The sequence below is a fragment of the Aegilops tauschii genome, chromosome 1 (genome assembly GCF_002575655.3).
Source record: "Aegilops tauschii subsp. strangulata cultivar AL8/78 chromosome 1, Aet v6.0, whole genome shotgun sequence".
NCBI lineage: Eukaryota > Viridiplantae > Streptophyta > Magnoliopsida > Poales > Poaceae > Aegilops > Aegilops tauschii.
Window position 1 is genome coordinate 21862649 of NC_053035.3, and position 26412 is coordinate 21889060.

The window sequence follows — 26412 nt, forward strand, 5'->3', positions numbered from 1 at the left end:
CGTCCGAGTTTCGAAGGTCCTCCCGAAGGGCTGTCCGAGTGACCGTTCGAGTTTCGAAGGTCCTCCCGAAGGGCTGTCCGCGACACCGTCCGGGGACTGTTCGATCGCCTCCAGGAGGGCTGTCTGAGGAGCAGATGAGGGTATACATCCTCGCGGTTGGGAGGTTGTAAATCCTAGCTGCGGGGATCTGCACCGCCGATCGTCATCGACTCTACTTCCCGCTGCGCTACGAGTCGGTAACGAAAAAGATCAAACCTTGTATGCAGTCTCCATAGTGGTCCTGGGCTGGTGCGTAGGTCAGAAATTTTTTGTTTTCTGCTGCGTTACCCTTCAGTGGTATCAGAGCCAGGTTATGCGTAGATGCAGGTTGCGATCTACAATACATAGAGATGTATGGGTATTGCATAATATAATTAGGTAGTAGATGAGATCTATTGCTGAAAATTATTTATGCGGGTGACAGATGAAATCTGTTACACGATGTTCTTGTTGCTTCCCTAGAATTTGCATTTGCTCAATCTCGAGACAACATGGTGGAATTTGACAAAGTTCTGGCAATCCGTGATCCTGATTGATTACGAAAGTGCTATCAGTTCTTTGGGTTCTGCCGTAGTCAAAAGAAAGATGAAATTCGCAGACGACAGGGCAATCATGGCAACAATGTATGGGTTGTGGAGTGAGTGGTTTTGGGATGGCATTGCCGTGAAGCTCAGTCCAATGCCCATCTTTTTATCTTCGAGTTTGTATCCAAACAGATCAAGTAGAGTCAAAATAATTAAAAAGGAGAAGAAGAATAATCAAAGCAGCGTATTGAATGTCACGCCATAATTTTCAATGTCTTCTAACATTTCTTCGCGTAAGTATTTCATTTATTGAGATACCTTTGTCAATGATCCTTTTTGGCAACGAAAAATGATATATGTGCATTGATAACGTTCCGGAGCCATTGGGGAAGTGGATCGCAATAGTCATCTACCTCACAAACTCCCCGTTATATGCACCTGTCGAGTCATGCGCGGAGCAGGATCAAGAGGACCCATAGTGAGCTACAGGTAGTGCAATATTTCGTGAAGGAGTCCATGGGGTCTTATCTAGTTTCGGATGGTCATATTGAATGTGTATACACACATTGCCAATAAAATTACACTTTGGACATATGTAGAAAGGTTACCACTAAGTTCAAAATTATGATACTTAGCTTTGCTTATCTTACTGCAGCTGTTGACGAATGTAGTAACGACAACCCTTGTCCTTTGGGATGCACTTGTCAGAGAAGCATTGGAGGATACCAGTGTGCTTGCTGAGTAGAAAAAAAACTGCAAGTCAATACTTGCGGCCCAGATATTGTCTTGATACTAGGTAACACAAAGGGAAATGAGATTTTATCTATCCCTCGACCTTCATGTAAATTGAGATTTGCTTTTGTCTAATGTTTAAATAAATTTCATTGTCGTACCACGTAATTGTCCTAGATGAGTTCTGAGATTTTACCACATAGGAAATAAGCCATACCGTGTGAGTTATCTTCCTAAACAAGTAATCATGTACATGCAATGCACGTAGATATTAGACAAGATAATAATTGCATTAGTCAATAGTATTGGGTTGATATTAACTGCACATTGATATTAGCCGGGATATAATTACTTGATTGGCACAAACACCGATATTAGGTTGTCTATTATTAGAGGATTATGGTGTAAAACATGTTTAGCGCTAAACACGGAGGCAATAAAGACAATTGGATAGACCAGGTTGAACGCTTGAATTAGTTTGATATCCACAACTTTCCCTTTTTGTATTGGTATAGATGATGCAAGAACGAAATGTATGGCTTGCAGCAGAGCTAATTTCCATGAAATTAACGCAATCTACCCTTTCTTTTCTTACGTGACAAAAGAATATATATAGCTATTCTGTTTCACGTAACATAATATTATTCTGTTACCCTACTTGAATTGATGGTCTCAGGCGGTTGTACTGATGATTTTCATCAAGTTGAACTGATCGTCTTTTCGTCGGAATGAGGCGTGTAATATATCATTGGAAAGCTCTTGACATCTACATTATAAATATATAGGAATTTTTTGCAAAATCATCAAGGTTTAAGAGCAATTTTGAGAAAAAACATTTTTTTCAAAACCGAAAACGCGAATCGTATTTTGGACTCAATTTTCAAACGGTTAGCAAATAAGATGGCGTTGGAAAGCTAGTAAAAATCCGCATCTTCCATATATCTACTGTTTTTCCAAATTATATAGAATTTAAAAGTAATTTAAAAAACTGTGAAATTCTGAGCAAAACGTATTTTCGCCAATTTTCGTAAACGGTTTGTCAAATTTGATTTTGAACGTGATTTCTTTAAATTTTTTTTGAAATGGGGCAAATAATATAATGTTGGATAGCTATCGAAAATGCGAAACTTAGTCGTGTTGAACGTTTTCTCAAATTTGCAATCGTTGATGAGTAATTTTGAATACGGTGAGACACGTCGTGATGTTTTTCTGTAAAAAAAACAGAGTACTTGTACTGAACTATGTATGCGTCCGTACTGATTTGTTTTTCACAGAGTAACTTTGAAAGGTTCCAAAAAAGGAGTACTTGGACGGATGTCCGTATGGATTTGTACTGAGCATGTTTTCATAGACTAGACTTTTACTCCGTTTTTTCGGTATATGATTTTCCTCGTAACGTTTCAATGGTACATGATATCAGTCACCGAACTTGCATGGTTTATATTTTGAACTGAATCATATATTTTGAAAAGAAATTTTTCATGTGTTTATTTTTCGAACTCAACTTTTTTTGCAACGATGTGTTAGAATATGTTTGTATTGATTTATGTGTGTGTTTGTATTGATATATTTTGTATAGAGTAGTTTTGAATGGTTCCAAAAAATACTACTTGAACTGATGCCCATATAGATTTGTACTGAGCGTGTTTTCACAGACTAGATTTTACTGTTTATCTTTGATATGGTTTTCCTCGGTTTACGGTATCATAGTCCTTGAACTTGCATTGGTATCTACTATTGAGCTGAATGATATTTTCTCATATAGAAAAGAGAAAAAAATCATGTGTTTCTTTTTGCAACAATGTTTTGGACTTCTCTCGTCTCAACTACTGTTTTCCATTAACATAGGTTTATCATTTGATAAAAAAAGTTCTTCCTAAACAAAATGTTTTGAAATTTTTCGCCGACAACACATGAACTTCTGAGTTCTCCCGATCATACAATATAATACATAGAATAGATCATAATAACATTTATCACAAAAGAAGTGTTGAGCGGTCACTGCTGCACGTATCATCTTCAACTAATGGAAGTATGTTGTGCAGTACACCATCTCATGAAGATAGTGTGTCCATTGCCCAATGCTTCACAGATCCTTTTGTAAAATCAACATCCTCATCAACCTGTCACACAACATAGTAAATATTGTGAGCACAAAATAATACGAGTGAATAGATTATTTCTACTTATATGACTAGATTATTTGAACTACCTCGGGGTTGATCATGAACTTATAGAAGTAAAAAAAAGATTGTAATTTTAAATGTGTTTTCTTGTCCGAATTGACGGTGTCATCATCACTGAACTTGCATAGTTTATATAGTTTCACTGACTGAATTTCTTCCCAAGAAATGTTTGTGGTTTGAACTTATATGCTAGTGACAAATTTTTTAGTAATGATGGAAGAGCTTGAACAATCCATAGACAGGAGAATTAAGTTTTGAAAAGGATTTTGGTATGATCTATTTAACTAAAACCGCGTCAACTTTTTCAGAACAATGGTAATAATATACTACAGGAGGAATTTAGTTGAATGTTTTTCAATTTTAATGAACTTGCAGTTCTCTCGATTCTAAACTTCAGCTAATGAACTCGCAGTACAGGAGGACATACAAGCATAATCGAAACCTGCAGAAGTAACATGGTGTATCCTGATACATAGTACTGATGCTTTGGGAATTTTTGAACTGAGAAAAGAAGTGCAGGCGGCTCGAGCGTGGAGAGCAGAAGAACATGGGCTCACCAAGGAAGGAGGTAGACAGGTGACAACAGCATCAGTTCAAGATCGACATAGTAGTGGGAGAAGGGCCTTTTGAGGCCCGGATTGCCGACATGCTTCAGTTCGGGCTGGATTCATCAAAGATGTCAAGATTATAAGCACTATAAGAACAACCAAGATTGAGAGAATACACTGAGCACCATGTCTAATTCTTATGTTAGTGGTTGGTCCAATAACATTACGAGGCCAATGCTTCCATAGAAGTAACAAGATGCAAGCTTAGTTCTTAGGTTACAAATTTTAAAATACTAGTACTGCTACCAGCATTTACAAATACTAGTGAACTTGAAGTTGTTGTCTATCGAGATCTGAACTTATTGTGTTACCAACACTAACACAAAATCTAATGAAGCTGGTATAAGTACATGTTAGAAACATAATCAAGTTCAGGTATATTAATTGGGAGAAGTTCAAAAAGAAACTTTTAAAACATTTGTATTAAAAAGAAAATGTTGTGATAATTCAACGCTAGGGTAGCAAAAAAATAAAACATTACACAGCATCGACAACTAATGGTAGTACAAAATGATTATACGCGCCACCAGAAGTGGGGATTTGAGCATAAGCCCAGACCAATGCGATACAAATGAACAGGGAGAATCGTTCCAGTATGGGGCTCTCTCTTATCTGTACATTCTTAAGATACTGATAAGAAACAGGAAGGCAGTTAGCAATGCTGAACTTCTAATAAGGAATAATTTTACTTTAACTAGCAAAGAATTGGATGATTAGAGTTGCTTTTCAAACCTGGGAAAGCACAACAAAGAGGATTAACATTGGCAGGCAAACCTCAACGCATCTCCCAACCTGATATACACAATATCAAAGAAGTACCAATGCTGAACGAAGTGTCATCTTTCTAACAAAATGAAGAATCAGGTGCAGAGCAAGCCATACCACTAGGAATCCTCTTTCGAAGAAGCCAAAACCGACCAGCGCAACCACCGGCGCCATTCCCAGTGGACTGCAGAATCTGAAAGTTACACCCAGGACACACATCCATCAGTAAACAAAACTGAACTAGTATGTAAATGCAGCATGCAACAAGTCACTACTAATCTATCTATATCTATCTATCTATACTTATACTAATTAGCGACTCCCTAAAAATTCCCACGTTAATCCGAATTTATGACCCGTTAATATGAGGGATCCGTATTATTATGGTGTATACCCATATAAAAAACAGATGCTCCAATGCCAACATTCATTTGTTCGTTGTAAAAAAAATTAAATAAATATACGATCCTACAACTAACCCACCGTTTCTTCCTGCCCTAATGCGATCTCTATCACTTTTATAAGAACAAATCTTTCAATCTCTCACGTATATATATCCAAAGAGAAAAAAAACTCACATATCAATGACCTAACTCTTTCAATCTCTCATGTATGTCTCTCTCAAACTCCCACATCCCTCTAAAATTCTCACAGAAAAAATCTGGCCAGATCCATGGAACAAATCTGTCACGTATATCTCTCAAACTCTCACGTCCCTCTCAAACTCTTACAGAGAAAATCTCCCCAGATCCATCGATGTTGCACGAGGATTGTCCAGCGCCCCCTTTCGATGTGGTCCTCAACCTCAGGTTCCAGCGGCCAGGGGCGCGTGATGAGATGGAAGGAAGAATGCGCAACATGGTTGTATATCTCTCAGGTAGTCAAGCCCTCATCTCTCCCGTCGACATGAGCATGAACTTATGGACCTGGCATGTGTCAGTTCTAGAAACAAATTTGTGTCTGGGTCTGATTGAGCTACAAGTTGCTAGATTTTCCTTTTCATCTCTCACTATACTTGGTTGATCATATCAATGGTGATCCCGGTTCACATGATTTTGTTTCCTTATACTAATATAAGATAAGATTAGTTCCATCAACAGAGATTCCTGACGTGATATGCCTCTCATCCTTAACTGGATATGCTTTCTCTATCCCTGCAAAGAAAATAAACTCCAAGATTGATTCGCGTGTCAAGCTTCTCCCAGAAGACTTCATCAAGCTTCAAGTTCAACCATGCCACATGCTGCCAGCCCGTTCCATGCAAGCAGTAGCAGCAGAAAGGGAGGAGCTTCACCATCCACAGCTTCGATGAGGACGAATTAATCACCAGCTATGAGACTCCTCTCAACAGCTACGTTACTCCTCTCAACACAACAGAATATGTTTTTGAAATTGAAAGCAATAAAGAGATTGAACTCAATGATTCTATTGCTTGAGGTGCTCTCTTATACAGGTTTACAGGAGCACCAGGCCATGCAACTATGTCCATCTCCTTGACGTGCAAACAACGCCAGGCTGACGAACCAGATCTTCATGCCGACGGGCGCCTTTGTGGTGCAGATCGTGGCATGGCCTCATGGGTAAGATGGACTAGCAGCGGCCAACATCTACATATGGGCAGCCGGTGCGCGACATCCGTCTCTGGTATGTGGAGTACCATGTGTTGAGAAGTTTTGGTAATCGATTGGATTTCGTTTGTTTGTACGCCCGCTGCATACATATACATCCAATCCAAACTATTAACAAGAGAAAGAATTATTATTTTCTAAATTCAGATTAGCAAGCATGAACTGATGTACTACAGATTCTCTACACTTTTCTCATAGACATTGTACCAAACAAGAGTTAGAAATTTCTGACATAGCATATTGTGTGTTTTATTGTTCAGTTAAACACAGGACATTAACCACGGGCAGCATGATTTATATTGAAGAAACAACGTGAAAATTATATTTTGTGGGGTTCTCAGATTTTCCAGCAGGTGCATTTAATAGCTTTGAGATATCGCAGGTTGCAATCTTATTTGTAATTGTACAACTAATACATCAGTCTAACATGCGCTAAGCCCCTGTCCTTTTGGATGTTCGAAATATCACTACTACATCTATCCATGGGACCCACTCGCTATCTGTATGAGGTATTGTGTGAACAAAACAACCACTGTTATGCTCAAGACACTCCACATCCATATTTCCAAATGTAAATACGTAAGGAAATGTATTAGCAGTTTTCAATCAGACCATGCTAAGGATATGGCGATGCATTATTCTTCACCAGTGAGGGGACAATCAAGCTGCAACCCTTAATAAGACTGCACCTATATGTGCTACTAATATATCTCTTTTCAATGTGTCATTAATTTCAGCCCCCATTATAATATAGGTCACCATATATGTGCGTTGGGCTCGGTAAAGCTGTAAATCTCGCTACCCCATGGACAAGGATAAAAATATAACAAGGTGAGTATCGCTTCTTGATATGGTGCGTGTTAGTACTTCATATTGGATAGTAATTTTTTGTGTGTTTTAGTAAGTCTGATTTGACTGTGTATTAAATAAGGAAGTATCTGTACAAGAATTTCTCGGCTTGATTTTTTTAACAATGCATGCCTACAACTATCAATTATCAATAGCTGTAATAAGCCAATGATCACCCAATGCACAAGATTTTTGTTTGCATTTGTATTATGGACAGCTGTAGATTCATGATTGGAATGGCCGAGTGCTCATAAAATGTCCCTTTTTAAGTTTTAACCAAGCCAGCACGGTTCGTCTGTTCAATAACAATGCAAAATATTGCTATCTAATCAATACGGCAATAAAAGTAAATTTGTCACCTAAGACTATCGTCTATGTAGTACATATATCTATCTTTTAAATTTATACGTATTACAACATGTGATTCATGTGCACAGATACTAATACCTTATATGTAAGGTTCTTCGCTATTCAAAAAATGCTTTTCCGATGCTCTGGTTTTCTTCAAATTCCAAACCTATCAAGTCGTGGCGTTTGTTGAATCTCAAATTATTGGTTGTGTATTGTTGATTGTTTCATTCACACCATTCCATCGTAAGTGTCAAGCGGATCAGATATCTGAGAATACTGTTCTTAATACTCTCACAAGAATGAACTATTTTACGGGAGAAATATTTATAGCAGTAAGGAAAATTTATAATTAGCTTAGCAGGCCATAGTTCATGCAATTTAACATTTTCCTATTGGACTATAGTCGGTAGAAATGCTAAAATTTTGAGACAATACATGTATAGATGTCCTAGCATATACATATACAGACTAGACCTAACAAGTAAGGCAACTCTTTATACTTTTGAAATGAGATAAATAATAATTTCAAACTTCCTTATATTTTATAAAAGAGAGTAAAATCGTATATAGAATTAAAGTGCAAACTTACTATTTTTGGTGACATCTTATAACTATTGTGTTCTCACCCAACTAACTCATTAGTGGAAATGAATTCTCCTATGAATCCCCAAGTTTCGAATCCTTTAGAACTTTTCAAATGGACGACCAATATAACTTTACGCAGAAAATAGTTATATGGTATATAGATTATCATGTAAAAGTATTAAGTAACTAGGCCGTGCGAATGCACGGGTTGGCGACTACTACAACTAGTACTTGACAGTGGGTGGTGGTACCTAGAGAAAATACCCCAGAGCTGGCTGTAACATGAGCTGAATACTGGAGGACACTATAACCGCCCCCTGTATGGCCCGCATGCTCTGGAGGAACCTCTGCTCAAAGATGGTTTTGATTAGACCATACCATTAAAGAATTTCTGAATGTGCGGATACTAGAAAGTGAAAGTGAATGAATGATTGCTCACCTCGTGGTCGTCAGGTATGGCCGCGAGCGACGAGTCCTGCACGATGGCCATCACCGGGATGAGGAAGGTGTAGGAGCCGCCTATGACCGTGGGCAGCCGCGTCCCGAAGAGCGACTGCAGCAGCGTGTTGATGTCGGTGACGAAGAGCAGCGTCTGCACCACCCTCACCCTGTCTCCCTGCAACCCATCCGAGATGGCAAGCCGAGAACACCACCAGACATTGTTGGCACTGAAACTTGTGACGCCAGGCGCCAACCCATGGGGGGTGGCGCGAATCAAGAAACGCAGAGGCGCACTCACGTCGCTCCCGCCCATCATGGGCAGCAGCACCGCCGGGATCATGACGGCCGTGCCCAGCGCCAGGATGATGGCCTCCCATGAAGAACAGAAGACAGGAGACCACGCCTCAGAGTGGAACCCAGACAGAGTAGCTCAAAAATGCAGCAAAGCTCGTGGATCAGAAACAAGAAAGTACAATGTTCACGCACTATTTGGACCAATTTTATAGTTTTCTCCACGGGCTCCTTAGATGTCTGAATACGAAGAGATTTTCCCCGTACATCATGCATTTTAGTGTCCTTCTTGACGAAAAAATAGTTTTTTTAATGAATTTTTAGTTTTTTTATTGTTCGTAAGTAAATGTTTGCAAAGGACATCTCCTTTGGTAGCTTACAAAGGTGCGTTCGTAGAAAATTAGAACAGAATAAATCATGCATTGAATTAGTGTGTGTGTTTGTGTGTGTGTGTGTGTGTGTTGAAAACTGGAACTGATGCGTGTTTAATCGTATATAGATCACTATAATAAATCTATTATCAAATTAGTCTCAAACACCTCTCAACTTGGTTTTTAAAGTAGAGCAGTGCATTTTGAAGACGAAACAAACATAGGGGGAGAAATCTCTTTGAAAATTGGACTGAAAAAACCTCTCAAGTTCGTTTATAAAGTCGAGCAGTGCATTCCAATGATGAAACAAACACGCTGTGAGTAATCTATTAGATACTCATTCGTGAATCATAATATACGCTTCTCTTCGCCGGCAACGGTTGTTGCTTAGGTGTGCTCGTCATGTGGGTCCTTAATTAACATGATGTCTTCCTTATTGTCTACTAAAACAAGTTTTGTTTGGCATCGGTGCGCGAGAAGCGATGAAAGTGGCGCGCCTTCGGCTCTGTCCTGTGCATGTTGTCTATGGACCCAGATGTATTGGTGTTCTTAGTGCTACACAGACAGTTGATGAATAGATCAGAAGTTTTTCCCACACAAAAAAAATACTATGCATGTTGTATTTGTTGACAAACTCTTTATGTCTATGCATATCATTTTGATCTACAACATAATATGGATCTCTTCTGTTCTTTTCTATTGGTAATCTGAACCACCCGTTTTATATTGGCTTATTAATATAGGATTTTTTAAAAATATGCCAATATTCAATTAAAAATATGCTTAATGAGCCTTAATTATGCCCTATATATGGGTCGTGCGGCAACATTCAAAATCCATGGGATGTTAGCGTTATACTTGGATGCAAGTTATTGTTGGTGTTCTCCATTGTGTTGCCTTCACATTTCATGAATAGACCGAAAAAGTGCCTTGCAAAACATACTCTCTATGTAGTATTGGCAGATGAACCCTGTATGTCCATATATGTCATCTAGATCAAAAACATATTATGGATCTCAGTCGTTCTTTTCTATTAGTAATCTGAACCACTCATTTTCTATTGTATAAATGACATAATGTATTTTTATCAAAATCCCAATATTCACTCCGTAAATATCCTTAATGAGCTTTAATTATAACCAATATATAAGATATGCCCCAATTGTCAAAATCCATGATTTCCGAGCCTATATAAGGATACAAGTAATTGCTTGCATTAATCATGGGTCTTATAGCCTAAATTCCACATGCTCCCCATGGCTCTAAATTCTGATGATCGTGGCTATTCTTTGCTGAATGAGTTCGATATCTCAGTAGGAACGAAACAGCTTCCTGCCATTGATCGCCTATCGATGTTCTAAGGAAGACGACTACCGAAGTCAACGGTATTTCCTCAAACCGTTCATCAAGTAATATTTATGCAGTTTTAGTCTAATTATCCCTTGATCTTCAACTTCAAAAGTTAGGCACGGATGCTCCATGACACGTGTGATGGAATGAGTAGATACATGTAGAAAGTAGTGTTTCATCGTTTTGCTTGAGAGATGGCTAGCATCTTGCTATAAGGTAAGCTAATCTTCCAAAGGTAAAATATAGGATATAACACAGATCTGATAATATTCATAGATCTGACTGTATAATTGTACATATGATGCTATTATTTATGGTTAATATGATTTCCCACACATAGTACATTTTAATATCTCGCTTCTATAATTTGTAAGAGTAGTTGGTGCTCATTTTATTGTACGTAGGTCCTCCTTATCTAAATATACCACATATATGGAATCTTTAGATAGATCCAAATGTATGTACTTCTTTAGAAATTTTTGAAGTAATCAGCCGAAGGTAATCATGAATATACTATCGTGAAGTCAAGAAAGTATGTCAACTCCTATGGACGAATTTAAATTATTTTTAAAGTGAAGTACCATCCGACTAATGTGGGCACAGAAACCTAAATGTACTTGGAGATGTAGTGTTTTGTATGACGTTTCCTTCTATGTGGTTTCATCACTTCTACATGTTTTTTATAATATTAGTTTACTGTTGTCTTTAACTCTATATAGGGGAATAAACATTTTGTTTCATGACAACAGATCACCATGGACGGGGAGTGGGCGCAATACAACATTGTTGTGCACAATGATCTTGACCCGTTCATGACAAGTGAACATAGCCACCTATTGCAGCACGACCATGGTGATGAGACATATGGTCTACTTGGAGCAACTCCCAACGTGGGAATGATTGATAATACCAACGTTGTTGCTGGAAACCAAGGAAACAACAATGTAAAAACCTACAGTGAGCAGAGGATGGAGACAAGGCGTACCAACTATCACCGTCTCCGCAGAGAACAGATCCAACAACTTGAAGCGTACTATAATTACTCAATCATTGTTTCTTACCTATCGAAGATGATGTTTACTAATGCATTTTCATTAACGTCATCTGTAGTGTCTTCCGGGAAATCCCTTATCCTGATGAGAAACTCCGGAAGAGCCTTAGTGAGAGGCTTGGCATGAGTGCCCAACAGGTCAAGTTCTGGTTCCAAAACCATCGCAGCAACAGTAAGGTAAATACTATTCTTCTCCATGCTGAATAACATGAGATGTCACCACATGGGGACATGCAATTATGCAGATTTTTGCGGTTAAATAGTATAAACTCCAATGAAAAAATTAGCATTATTTGTCACCTGAACTCACAATGCCATGGTGAGGCTTTTTGGCGCTCTCGCTCAATGGAGAGAGAATTTTAAAAATAATAGAAAATCCAGTTTTTTAGATTCAAAAATATCTGAAGATAAGTTCATAAGTAAGTATATAGATGTGTGTAAAACCTAATTTTGAAATACGTTTTGATGTGTGTTGTACGAAAAATCATGTATGTTACTAGTGTTGAGTACATGTGCTAGACATACATTGTTTTGCTATTTTTGTGTAACCATCTCAAAAATGTATTTCACCACGTAACTTTACACAGAACTAGTATTCATCGATAGGTATATGCATATTATTGTCATGATTTTTTTAATTCAAATAATATGATTTTTGAAATTTTAAAATTGAGACTACATGAAGCTCGAGCTCCAATAGCAAATCCTACAATGTACTACGATGTTACCTTCGTGAACATGGGGTCATACTCTTATAATAACCGCTGAAATGATGCATTCGCGATATTAATAAATACAGGGCAAGACGCAAAGGCGGGAGACCACCACTCTTCAGTTAGAGAACCAGATGCTAAAATCTGACAGGCAAGCCATCATGTCGGCTATGGAAAATAGCACTTGCCTCAAATGCAGAGGGGCGGTGGTTCAAACTCAGGACACCTCAGAGCGCCAACGCTTGTTCAAGGAGAATATGAAGCTCCAGGAGGAACTTAGGCTTGCCGCCACCCATCTTAAAGAGGGTCTCCAACAAAATGGAATGTGGCCCCGATTGACCCGCAACTAACCACACTGTCTTTGGTCGTTTCCAACGTTATCCTGTCGCATGAACGCTAGTTTTGCTTGATTCCTACGCATGCGAATAATGCATCATGTTGTGTGTATGTGGACGACTTGGATGCTAGTTTATTTCTTTTGTAGGCTGTCATGGTTGCTACGTGGGATGGCATGAGATCTAGCAATCATGGCAACAATGTATGGGTTGTGGAGTGAGTGGTTTTGGGATGGCATTGCCGTGAAGCTCAGTCCAATGCCCATCTTTTTATCTTCGACTTTGTATCCAAACAGATCAAGTAGAGTCAAAATAATTAAAGGAGAAGAAGAATAATCAAAGCAGCATATTGAATGTCAGGCCATAATTTTCTATGTCTTCTAATATTTCTTCGCGTAAGTATTTCATTTATTGAGATACCTTTGTCAATGATCCTTTTTGGCAACGAAAAATGATATATGTGCATTGATAACGTTCCGGAGCCATTGGGGAAGTGGATCGCAATAGTCATCTACCTCACAAACTCCCCGTTATATGCACCTGTCGAGTCATGCGCGGAGCAGGATCAAGAGGACCCATAGTGAGCTACAGGTAGTGCAATATTTCGTGAAGGAGTCCATGGGGTCTTATCTAGTTTCGGATGGTCATATTGAATGTGTATACACACATTGCCAATAAAATTACACTTTGGACATATGTAGAAAGGTTACCACTAAGTTCAAAATTCTGATACTTAGCTTTGCTTATCTTACTGCAGCTGTCGACGAATCTAGTAACGACAACCCTTGTCCTTTGGGATGCACTTGTCAGAGAAGCATTGGAGGATACCAGTGTGCTTGCTGAGTAGAAAAAAAAACTGCAAGTCAATACTTGCAGCCCAGATATTGTCTTGATACTAGGTAACACAAAGGGAAATGAGATTTTATCTATCCCTCGACCTTCATGTAAATTGAGATTTGGTTTTGTCTAATGTTTAAATAAATTTCATTGTCGTACCACGTAATTGTCCTAGATGAGTTCTGAGATTTTACCACATAGGAAATAAGCCATACCGTGTGAGTTATCTGCCTAAACAAGTAATCATGTACATGCAATGCACGTAGATATTAGACAAGATAATAATTTCATTAGTCAATAGTATTAATATTAACTGCACATTGATATTAGCCGAGATATAATTACTTGATTGGCACTAACACTGATATTAGGTTGTCTATTATTAGAGGATTATGGTGTAAAACATGTTTAGCGCAAAACACGGAGGCAATAAAGACAATTGGATAGACCAGGTTGAACGCTTGAATTAGTTTGATATCCACAACTTTCCCTTTTTGTATTGGTATAGATGATGCAAGAACGAAATGTATGGCTTGCAGCAGAGCTAATTTCCATGAAATTAACGCAATCTACCCTTTCTTTTCTTACGTGAAAATAGAATATATATAGCTATTTTGTTTCACGTAACAGAATATTATTCTGTTACCCTACTTGAACTGATGGTTTCAGGCGGTTGTACTGATGATTTTCATCTAGTTGAACTGATCGTCTTTTCGTCGGAATGAGGCGTGTAATATATCATTGGAAAGCTCTTGACATCTAAATTATAAATATATAGGAATTTTTTGCAAAATCATCAAGGTTTAGGAGCAATTTTGAGAAAAAAACATTTTTTTCAAAACCGAAAACGCGAATCGTATTTTGGACTCAATTTTCAAAAGGTTAGCAAATAAGATGGCGTTGGAAAGCGAGTAAAAATCCGCATCTTCCATATATCTACTGTTTTTCCAAATTATATAGAATTTAAAAGTAATTTAAAAAACTGTGAAATTCTGAGCAAAACGTATTTTCGCGAATTTTCGCAAACGGTTTGTCAAATTTGATTTTGAACGTGATTTCTTTAAAATTTTGTCGAAATGGGGCAAATAATATACTGTTGGATAGCTATCGAAAATGCGAAACTTAGTCGTGTTGAACGTTTTCTCAAATTTGCAATCGTTGATGAGTAATTTTGAATACGGTGAGACACGTCGTGATGTTTTTCTGTAAAAAAAACAGAGTACTTGTACTGAACTATGTATGCGTCCGTACTGATTTGTTTTTCACAGAGTAACTTTGAAAGGTTCCAAAAAAGGAGTACTTGGACGGATGTCCGTATGGATTTGTACTGAGCATGTTTTCATAGACTAGACTTTTACTCCGTTTTTTCGGTGTATGATTTTCCTCGTAACGTTTCAATGGTACACGATATCAGTCACCGAACTTGCATGGTTTATATTTTGAACTGAATCATATATTTTGAAAAGAAATTTTTCATGTGTTTATTTTTTGAACTCAACTTTTTTTGCAACGATGTGTTAGAATATGTTTGTATTGATTTATGTGTGTGTTTGTACTGATATATTTTTTATAGAGTAGTTTTGAATGGTTCCAAAAAATACTACTTGAACTGATGCCCATATAGATTTGTACTGAGCGTGTTTTCACAGACTAGATTTTACTGTTTATCTTTGATATGGTTTTCCTCGGTTTACGGTATCATAGTCCTTGAACTTGCATTGGTATATACTATTGAGCTGAATGATATTTTCTCATATAGAAAAGAGAAAAAAAATCATGTGTTTCTTTTTCAACAATGTTTTGGACTTCTTTCGTCTCAACTACTGTTTTCCATTAACATCGGTCTATCATTTGATAAAAAAAGTTCTTCCTAAACAAAATGTTTTGAAATTTTTCGCCGACAACACATGAACTTCTGAGTTCTCCCGATCATACAATATAATACATAGAATAGATCATAATAACATTTATCACACAAGAAGTGTTGAGCGGTCACTGCTCCATGTATCATCTTCAACTAATGGAAGTATGTTGTGCAGTACACCATCTCATGAAGATAGTGTGTCCATTGCCCAATGCTTCACAGATCCTTTTGTAAAATCAACATCCTCATCAACCTGTCACACAACATAGTAAATATTGTGAGCACAAAATAATACAAGTGAATAGATTATTTCTACTTATATGACTAGATTATTTGAACTACCTCGGGGTTGATCATGAACTTATAGAAGTAAAAAAAGATTATAATTTTAAATGTGTTTTCTCGTCCGAATTGACGGTGTCATCATCACTGAACATGCATAGTTTATATAGTTTCAATGACTGAATTTCTTCCCGAGAAAAGTTTGTGGTTTGAACTTATATGCTAGTGACAAATTTTTTAGTAATGATGGAAGAGCTTGAACAATCCATAGACAGGAGAATTAAGTTTTGAAAAGGATTTTGGTATGATCTATTTAACTAAAACCGCGTCAACTTTTTCAGAACAATGGTAATAATATACTACAGGAGGAATTTAGTTGAATGTTTTTCAATTTTAATGAACTTGCAGTTCTCTCGATTCTAAACTTCAGCTAATGAACTTGCAGTACAGGAGGACATACAAGCATAATCGAAACCTGCAGAAGTAACATGGTGTATCCTGATACATAGTACTGATGCTTTGGGAATTTTTGAACTGAGAAAAGAAGTGCTGGCGGCTCGAGCGTGAAGAGCAGAAGAACATGGGCTCACCAAGGAAGGAGGTAGACACGTGACAACAGCATCAGTTCAAGATCGACATAGTAGTGGGAGAAGGGACTTTTGAGGCCCGGATTGCCGACATGCTTCAGTTCGGGCTGGATTCATCAAAGATGTCAAGATTATAAGCACTATAAGAACAACCAAGATTGAGAGAATACACTGAGCACCATGTCTAATTCTTATGTTAGTGGTTGGTCCAATAACATTACGAGGCCAATGCTTCCATAGAAGTAACAAGATGCAAGCTTAGTTCTTAGGTTATAAATTTTAAAATACTAGTACTGCTACCAGCATTTACAAATACTAGTGAACTTGAAGTTGTTGTCTATCGAGATCTGAACTTATTGTGTTACCAACACTAACACAAAATCTAATGAAGCTGGTATAAGTACAGGTTAGAAACATAATCAAGTTCAGGTATATTAATTGGGAGAAGTTCAAAAAGAAACTTTTAAAACATTTGTATTAAAAAGAAAATGTTGTGATAATTCAATGCTAGGGTAGCAAAGAAATAAAACATTACACAGCATCGACAACTAATGGTAGTACAAAATGATTATACGCGCCACCAGAAGTGGGGATTTGAGCATAAGCCCAGACCAATGCGATACAAATGAACAGGGAGAATCGTTCCAGTATGGGGCTCTCTCTTATCTGTACATTCTTCAGATACTGATAAGAAACAGGAAGGCAGTTAGCAATGCTGAACTTCTAATAAGGAATAATTTTATTTTAACTAGCAAAGAATTGGATGGTTAGAGTTGCTTTTCAAACCTGGGAAAGCACAACAAAGAGGATTAACATTGGCAGGCAAACCTCAACGCATCTCCCAACCTGATATACACAATATCAAAGAAGTACCAATGCTGAACGAAGTGTCATCTTTCTACGAAAATGAAGAATCAGGTGCAGAGCAAGCCATACCACTAGGAATCCTCTTTCGAAGAAGCCAAAACCGACCAGCGCAACCACCGGCGCCATTCCCAGTGGACTGCAGAATCTGAAATTTACACCCAGGACACACATCCATCAGTAAACAAAACTGAACTAGTATGTAAATGCAGCATGCAACAAGTCACTACTAATCTATCTATATCTATCTATCTATACTAATTAGCGACTCCCTAAAAATTCCCACGTTAATCAGAATTTATGAGCCGTTAATATGAGGGATCCGTATTATTATGGTGTATACCCATATAAAAGAAACAAATGCTCCAATGCCAACATCCATTTGTTCGTTGTAAAAAAAATTAAATAAATATACGATCCTACAACTAACCCACCGTTTCTTCCTGCCCTAATGCGACCTCTATCACTTTTATAAGAACAAATCTTTCAATCTCTCACGTATATATAAATGACCTAACTCTTTCAATCTCTCATGGATGTCTCTCTCAAACTCCCACATCCCTCTAAAATTCTCACGGAAAAAATCTGGCTAGATCCATGGAACAAATCTGTCACGTATATCTCTCAAACTCTCACGTCCCTCTCAAACTCTTACAGAGAAAATCTCCCTAGATCCATCGATATTGCACGTGGATTGTCCAGCGCCCCCTTTCGATGTGGTCCTCAACCTCAGGTTCCAGCGGCCAGGGGCGCGTGATGAGATGGAAGGAAGAATGCGCAACATGGTTGTATATCTCTCAGGTAGTCAAGCCCTCATCTCTCCCGTCGACATGAGCATGAACTTATGGACCTGGCATGTGTCAGTTCTAGAAACAAATTTGTGTCTGGGTCTGATTGAGCTACAAGTTGCTAGATTTTCCTTTTCATCTCTCACTATACTTGGTTGATCATATCAATGGTGATCCCGGTTCACATGATTTTGTTTCCTTATACTAATATAAGATAAGATTAGTTCCATCAACAGAGATTCCTGACGTGATATGCCTCTCATCCTTAACTGGATATGCTTTCTCTATCCCTGCAAAGAAAATAAACTCCAAGATTGATTCGCGTGTCAAGCTTCTCCCAGAAGACTTCATCAAGCTTCAAGTTCAACCATGCCACATGCTGCCAGCCCGTTCCATGCAAGCAGTAGCAGCAGAAAGGGAGGAGCTTCACCATCCACAGCTTCGATGAGGACGAATTAATCACCAGCTATGAGACTCCTCTCAACAGCTACGTTACTCCTCTCAACACAACAGAATATGTTTTTGAAATTGAAAGCAATAAAGAGATTGAACTCAATGATTCTATTGCTTGAGGTGCTCTCTTATACAGGTTTACAGGAGCACCAGGCCATGCAACTATGTCCATCTCCTTGACGTGCAAACAACGCCAGGCTGACGAACCAGATCTTCATGCCGACGGGCGCCTTTGTGGTGCAGATCGTGGCATGGCCTCATGGGTAAGATGGACTAGCAGCGGCCAACATCTACATATGGGCAGCCGGTGCGCGACATCCGTCTCTTGTATGTGGAGTACCATGTGTTGAGAAGTTTTGGTAATCGATTGGATTTTGTTTGTTTGTACGCCCGCTGCATACATATACATCCAATCCAAACTATTAACAAGAGAAAGAATTATTATTTTCTAAATTCAGATTAGCAAGCATGAACTGATGTACTACAGATTCTCTACACTTTTCTCATAGACATTGTACCAAACAAGAGTTAGAAATTTCTGACATAGCATATTGTGTGTTTTATTGTTCAGTTAAACACAGGACATTAACCACGGGCAGCATGATTTATATTGAAGAAACAACGTGAAAATTATATTTTGTGGGGTTCTCAGATTTTCCAGCAGGTGCATTTAATAGCTTTGAGATATCGCAGGTTGCAATCTTATTTGTAATTGTACAACTAATACATCAGTCTAACATGCGCTAAGCCCCTGTCCTTTTGGATGTTCGAAATATCACTACTACATCTATCCATGGGACCCACTCGCTATCTGTATGAGGTATTGTGTGAACAAAACAACCACTGTTATGCTCAAGACACTCCACATCCATATTTCCAAATGTAAATACGTAAGGAAATGTATTAGCAGTTTTCAATCAGACCATGCTAAGGATATGGCGATGCATTATTCTTCACCAGTGAGGGGACAATCAAGCTGCAACCCTTAATAAGACTGCACCTATATGTGCTACTAATATATCTCTTTTCAATGTGTCATTAATTTCAGCCCCCATTATAATATAGGTCACCATATATGTGCGTTGGGCTCGGTAAAGCTGTAAATCTCGCTACCCCATGGACAAGGATAAAAATATAACAAGGTGAGTATCGCTTCTTGATATGGTGCGTGTTAGTACTTCATATTGGATAGTAATTTTTTGTGTGTTTTAGTAAGTCTGATTTGACTGTGTATTAAATAAGGAAGTAACTGTACAAGAATTTCTCGGCTTGATTTTTTTAACAATGCATGCCTACAACTATCAATTATCAATAGCTGTAATAAGCCAATGATCACCCAATGCACAAGATTTTTGTTTGCATTTGTATTATGGACAGCTGTAGATTCATGATTGGAATGGCCGAGTGCTCATAAAATGTCCCTTTTTAAGTTTTAACCAAGCCAGCACAGTTCGTCTGTTCAATAACAATGCAAAATATTGCTATCTAATCAATACGGCAATAAAAGTAAATTTGTCACCTAAGACTATCGTCTATGTAGTACATATATCTATCTTTTAAATTTATACGCATTACAACATGTGATTCATGTGCACAGATACTAATACCTTATATGTAAGGTTCTTCACTATTCAAAAAATGCTTTTCCGATGCTCTGGTTTTCTTCAAATTCCAAACCTATCAAGTCGTGGCGTTTGTTGAATCCCAAATTATTGGTTGTGTATTGTTGATTGTTTCATTCACACCATTCCATCGTAAGTGCCAAGCGGATCAGATAACTGAGAATACTGTTCTTAATACTCTCACAAGAATGAACTATTTTACGGGAGAAATATTTATAGCAGTAAGGAAAATTTATAATTAGCTTAGCAGGCCATAGTTCATGCAATTTAACATTTTCCTATTGGACTATAGTCGGTAGAAATGCTAACATTTTGAGACAATACATGTATAGATGTCCTAGCATATACATATACAGACTAGACCTAACAAGTAAGGCAACTCTTTATACTTTTGAAATGAGATAAATAATAATTTCAAACTTCCTTATATTTTATAAAAGAGAGTAAAATCGTATATAGAATTAAAGTGCACACTTACTATTTTTGGTGACATCTTATAACTATTGTGTTCTCACCCAACTAACTCATTAGTGGAAATGAATTCTCCTATGAATCCCCAAGTTTCGAATCCTTTAGAACTTTTCAAATGGACGACCAATATAACTTTACGCAGAAAATAGTTATATGGTATATAGATTATCATGTAAAAGTATTAAGTAACTAGGCCGTGCGAATGCACGGGGTTGCGACTACTACAACTAGTACTTGACAGTGTGTGGTGGTACCTGGAGAAAATACCCCAGAGCTGGCTGTAACATGAGCTGAATACTGGAGGATACTATAACCGCCCCCTGTATGGCCCGCATGCTCTGGAGGAACCTCTGCTCAAAGATGGTTTTGATTAGACCATACCATCAAAGAATTTCTGAATGTGCGGATACTAGAAAGTCAAAGTGAATGAATGATTGCTCACCTCGTGGTCGTCAGGTATGGCCACGAGCGACTAGTCCTGCACGATGGCCATCACCGGGATGAGGAAGGCGTAGGAGCCGCCTATGATCGTGGGCAGCCGCGTCCCGAAGAGCGACTGCAGCAGCGTGTTGATGCCGGTGACGAAGAGCAGCGTCTGCACCACCCTCACCCTGTCTCCCTGCAACCCATCCGAGATGGCAAGCCGAGAACACCAGCAGACATTGTTGGCACTGAAACTTGTGACGCCAGGCGCCAACCCATGGGGGGTGGCGCGAATCAAGAAACGCAGAGGCGCACTCACGTCGCTCCCGCCCATCATGGGCAACAGCACCGCCGGGATCATGACGGCCGTGCCCAGCGCCAGGATGTAGTGCTGGAAGCGCAGTATGATGGCCTCCCATGAAGAACAGAAGACAAGAGACCACGCCTCAGAGTGGAACCCAGACAGAGTAGCTCAAAAATGCAGCAAAGCTCGTGGATCAGAAACAAGAAAGTACAATGTTCACGCACTATTTGGACCAATTTTATAGTTTTCTCCACGGGCTCCTTAGATGTCTGAATACGAAGAGATTTTCCCCTTACATCATGCATTTTAGTGTCCTTCTTGACGAAAAAATAGTTTTTTAATGAATTTTTAGTTTTTTTAGTGTTCGTAAGTAAATGTTTGCAAAGGACATCTCCTTTGGTAGCTTACAAAGGTGCGTTCATAGAAAATTAGAACAGAATAAATCATGCATTGAATTAGTGTGTGTGTTTGTGTGTGTGTGTGTGTGTTGAAAACTGGAACTGATGCGTGTTTAATCGTATATAGATCACTATAATAAATCTATTATCAAATTAGTCTCAAACACCTCTCAACTTGGTTTTTAAAGTAGAGCAGTGCATTTTGAAGACGAAACAAACAAGGGGGAGAAATCTCTTTGAAAATTGGACTGAAAAAACCTCTCAAGTTCGTTTATAAAGTCGAGCAGTGCATTCCAATGATGAAACAAACACGCTGTGAGTAATCTATTAGATACTCATTCGTGAATCATAATATACGCTTCTCTTCGCCGGGATATAATTACTTGATTGGCACTAACACCGATATTAGGTTGTCTATTATTAGAGGATTATGGTGTAAAACATGTTTAGCGCTAAACACGGAGGCAATAAAGACAATTGGATAGACCAGGTTGAACGCTTGAATTAGTTTGATATCCACAACTTTCCCTTTTTGTATTGGTATAGATGGTGCAAGAACGAAATGTATGGCTTGCAGCAGAGCTAATTTCCATGAAATTAACGCAATCTACCCTTTCTTTTCTTACGTGACAAAAGAACATATATAGCTATTCTGTTACCCTACTTGAACTGATAGTTTCAGGCGGTTGTACTGATGATTTTCATCTAGTCGAACTGATCGTCTTTCCATCGGAATGAGGCGTGTAATATATCATTGGAAAGCTCTTGACATCTACATTATAAATATATAGGAATTTTTTGCAAAATCATCAAGGTTTAAGAGCAATTTAAAAAAAACATTTTTTTCAAAACCGAAAACGCAAATCGTATATTGGACTCAATTTTCAAACGGTTAGCAAATAAAATGGCGTTGGAAAGCTAGTAAAAATCCACATCTTCCATATATCTACTGTTTTTCCAAATTATATAGAATTTAAAAGTAATTTGAAAAACTGTGAAATTCTGAGCGAAACGTATTTTCGCGAATTTTTGCAAATGGTTTGTCAAATTTGATTTTGAACATGATTTATTTAAAATTTTGTCGAAATGGGGCAAATAATATACTGTTGGATAGTTACCAAAAAATGCGAAACTTAGTCGTGTTGAACGTTTTCTCAAATTTGCTATCGTTGATGAGTAATTTTGAATACGGTGAGACACGTCGTGATGTTTTTCTGTAAAAAAAAGCAGAGTACTTGTACTGAACTATGTATGCGACCATACTGATTTATTTTTCACAGAGTAACTTTGAAAGGTTCCAAAAAAGGAGTACTTGGACGGATGTCCGTATGGATTTGTACTGAGCGTGTTTTCATAGACTAGACTTTTACTCTGTTTTTTCGGTATATGATTTTCCTCGTAACGTTTCAATGGTACACGATATCAGTCACCGAACTTGCATGGTTTATATTTTGAACTGAATCATATATTTTGAAAAGAAATTTTTCATGTGTTTATTTTTCGAACTCAACTTTTTTTGCAACGATGTGTTAGAATATGTTTGTACTGATTTATGTGTGTGTTTGTGCTGATATATTTTTTATAGAGTAGTTTTGAATGGTTCTGAAAAAATAGTACTTGAACTGATGCCCATATAGATTTGTACTGAGTGTGTTTTCACAGACTAGATTTTACTGTTTATCTTTGATATGGTTTTCCTCGGTTTACGGTATCATAGTCCTCGAACTTGCATTGGTATATACTATTGAGCTGAATGATATTTTCTCATCAAGAAAAGAGAAAAAATCATGTGTTTCTTTTTGCAACAATGTTTTCGACTTCTCTCGTCTCAACTACTGTTTTCCATTAACATAGGTTTATCATTTGATAAAAAAAAGTTCTTACTAAACAAAATGTTTTGAAATTTTTCACCGACAACACATGAACTTCTGAGTTCTCCCGATCATACAACATAATACATAGAATAGATCATAATAACATTTATCACAAAAAAAGTGTTGAGCGGTCACTACTCCATGTATCATCTTCAACTAATGGAAGTATGTTGTGCAGTACACCATCTCATGAAGATAGTGTGTCCATTGCCCAATGCTTCACAGATCCTTTTGTAAAATCAACATCCTCATCAACCTGTCACACAACATAGTAAATATTGTGAGCACAAAATAATACAAGTGAATAGATTATTTCTCCTTATATGACTAGACTATTTGAACTACCTCGGGGTTGATCATGAACTTATAGAAGTAAAAAAAAGATTGTAATTTTAAATGTGTTTTCTCATCCTAATTGACGGTGTCATCATCACTGAACTTGCATAGTTTATATAGTTTCACTGACTGAATTTCTTCCCGAGAAAAGTTTGTGGTTTGAACTTATATGCTAGTGACAAATTTTTTAGTAATGATGGAAGAGCTTGAACAATCCATAGACAGGAGAATTAAGTTTTGAAAAGGATTTTGGTATGATCTATTTAACTAAAACCGCGTCAACTTTTTCAGAACAGTGGTAATAATATAGTACAGGAGGAATTTAGTTGAATGTTTTTCAATTTTAATGAATTTGCAGTTCTCTCGATTCTAAACTTCAGCTAATGAACTTGCAGTACAGGAGGACATACAAGCATAATCGAAACCTGCAGAAGTAACATGGTGTATCCTGATACATAGTACTGATGCTTTGGGAATTTTTGAACTGAGAGAAGAAGTGCAGTCGGCTCGAGCGTGAAGAGCAGAAGAACATGGGCTCACCGAGGAAGGAGGTAGACAGTGTAGTGTAACGCAGCAGAAAACAAAAAATTTCCGACCTATGCACCAGCCCAGGACCACTATGGAGACTGCATACATGGTTTGATCTTTTTCGTTACGGACTCGTAGCGCAGCGGGAAGTAGAGTCAATGACGATCGGCGGTGGGATCCCCGCAGCTAGGATTTACAACCTCCCAACCGCGAGGATGTATACCCTCATCTGCTCCTCAGACAGCCCTCCGGGAGGCGGTCGAACAGCCCCCCGGACGGTGTCGCGGACAGCCCTTCGGGAGGACCTTCGAAACTCGAATGGTCACTCGGACTGCCCTTCGGGAGGACCTTCGAAACTCGGACGGTCACACGGACAGCCCTTCGGGAGGCACTCACGAACTAAGACCGAAATTACGATCTCTCTACAGAGTTTCACACATACGGTATCATCTATCCGGCAGGGCTTCGTCGTCCAGAACTAGTTCCTGCCGGAACCCAGACAGCGTTACGGCTCTACGAAACTCTTTTCGTGGGAGGGAGAGAAGAAGCCAGATAATGCATGGCATGTGTATGAGAGCAAGGGATGAGTGTGGAGGGCTGCCCCTGCACCTCTATTTATAGGAAATCCCAAGGGGGTAGGGTAGTTTCACAAAAAACCCAAAATGCACATGAATGAAGTCCTTCCACAAGGACCTAGGAGTGAAACCAATGAACAAGAGGGTCCCCAAGGGGGGATACCCCATGTGGCCGGCCACACCCCCATGAGGGGCCCAAAAAATGGCTCCTATCCATCCATGTCATCCCCAAGATCTTTTGGAGCAAAGCCCCAAAAGGTGGCTTTCCATAAAGTAACCATAAAGCTGATTTTCACTATTCACGACGACATTTTTCAGCGTCTGGTCAAACTGAAAATATTTATGTGGGCTAAGGACATTTCCAGTACCCACTAAAATGATTTTCAATGCGTTCTGAAACAATTCCGGTTTTAGTGATTTTCATCTGCAAAACGCATCTGAAGTGGCTCCGGCAGCTCCGGAACATTTTCGGTTTTTATCTCAGAAAATTCCAAAAAGATTCCAGAATGATTCTGGCATCCTCCAAGAATTATCAAGCATGTGCCGAAACCAATTTGACTTAATGGTGTATCCCGAAACAACTTTTTGGTATCATCGAAACTTATCCGATGACCTCTCTTTGCGGTACGATTCCGCTGTCCGAAACTTTTCGGTGTCCGAAACTTTTTCGGTGATTTTCTCTCAGACTCCCTGTCTAGTATTCAGCAGATAGATGACCCTTAAGCGTGTGACCCTATAGGTTTGGTGAAGTATAGACATGACCCGGAACCCCTTCCAATCAATGATCAACATCGGAGCCGTGGACACCCATATTGACCCCTATAACCACATGACTAAATATTTGAGTGAATCTCCAGTTGCCGTGTGCTATTCCAGTTGCTTCGCGATATGTCACAAACACCCGAGGTGAGATTTGTTGCATCCCCGTGGACGAACAATTTGTCCACCATGCAAGTTACCTCGTTACCGGTTTTGTTCTCTTTTCTCGTTTTCGTGTTCCGGCATCCCAGTGATCAAATCACACTGTGTCTGGCCAGACGATGATGGATACCGTAATACCGAGAGGGCCCGAGTATATCTCTCCATCGTCGGAGGAGCAAATCCCAATCTCGAGCTATCAAGTTAATTAACATACTTTCCCATGAACCCGTAAGCCGCCGTAATAGCCATCCAGTTACGGATGACGTTTAACAAACCCCAAAGTTCATGAAGCAAGCATGAAGAAACTCGATACTCTCATGGTCTAAGGAATTATGCAAACATTAACTATTTGTGTGTTATAAACCATTAACTTGTGACGAATGTATCTCATAGCATAACGTCAATCCGGGTCGATTCAACACAAATGTTCTCTTAACATTGTGCCCACAAAGTTGCTGGCATTGAC

General features: G+C 38.5%; 1 protein-coding gene and 2 pseudogenes across 1 annotated transcript; 1 reads left to right on the forward strand and 2 right to left on the reverse strand.

The window, feature by feature from the left end:
* Positions 1–2014: 2014 nt before the first annotated feature.
* Positions 2015–9048, reverse strand: LOC109733763 (nucleobase-ascorbate transporter 2-like; annotated as a pseudogene).
* Positions 9049–11475: 2427 nt separating this feature from the next.
* On the forward strand, positions 11476–12957 carry LOC109733764 (homeobox-leucine zipper protein ROC5-like). The gene is made up of 3 exons (XM_073506632.1): positions 11476–11750; positions 11831–11948; positions 12571–12957. Exons 1-3 carry the CDS (start codon positions 11476–11478, stop codon positions 12832–12834), a joined length of 657 nt encoding a protein of 218 aa, XP_073362733.1. The 3' UTR covers positions 12835–12957.
* A 3197-nt stretch (positions 12958–16154) lies between these two features.
* Positions 16155–21466, reverse strand: LOC141020628 (nucleobase-ascorbate transporter 2-like; annotated as a pseudogene).
* Between the last annotated feature and the right edge of the window lie 4946 nt (positions 21467–26412).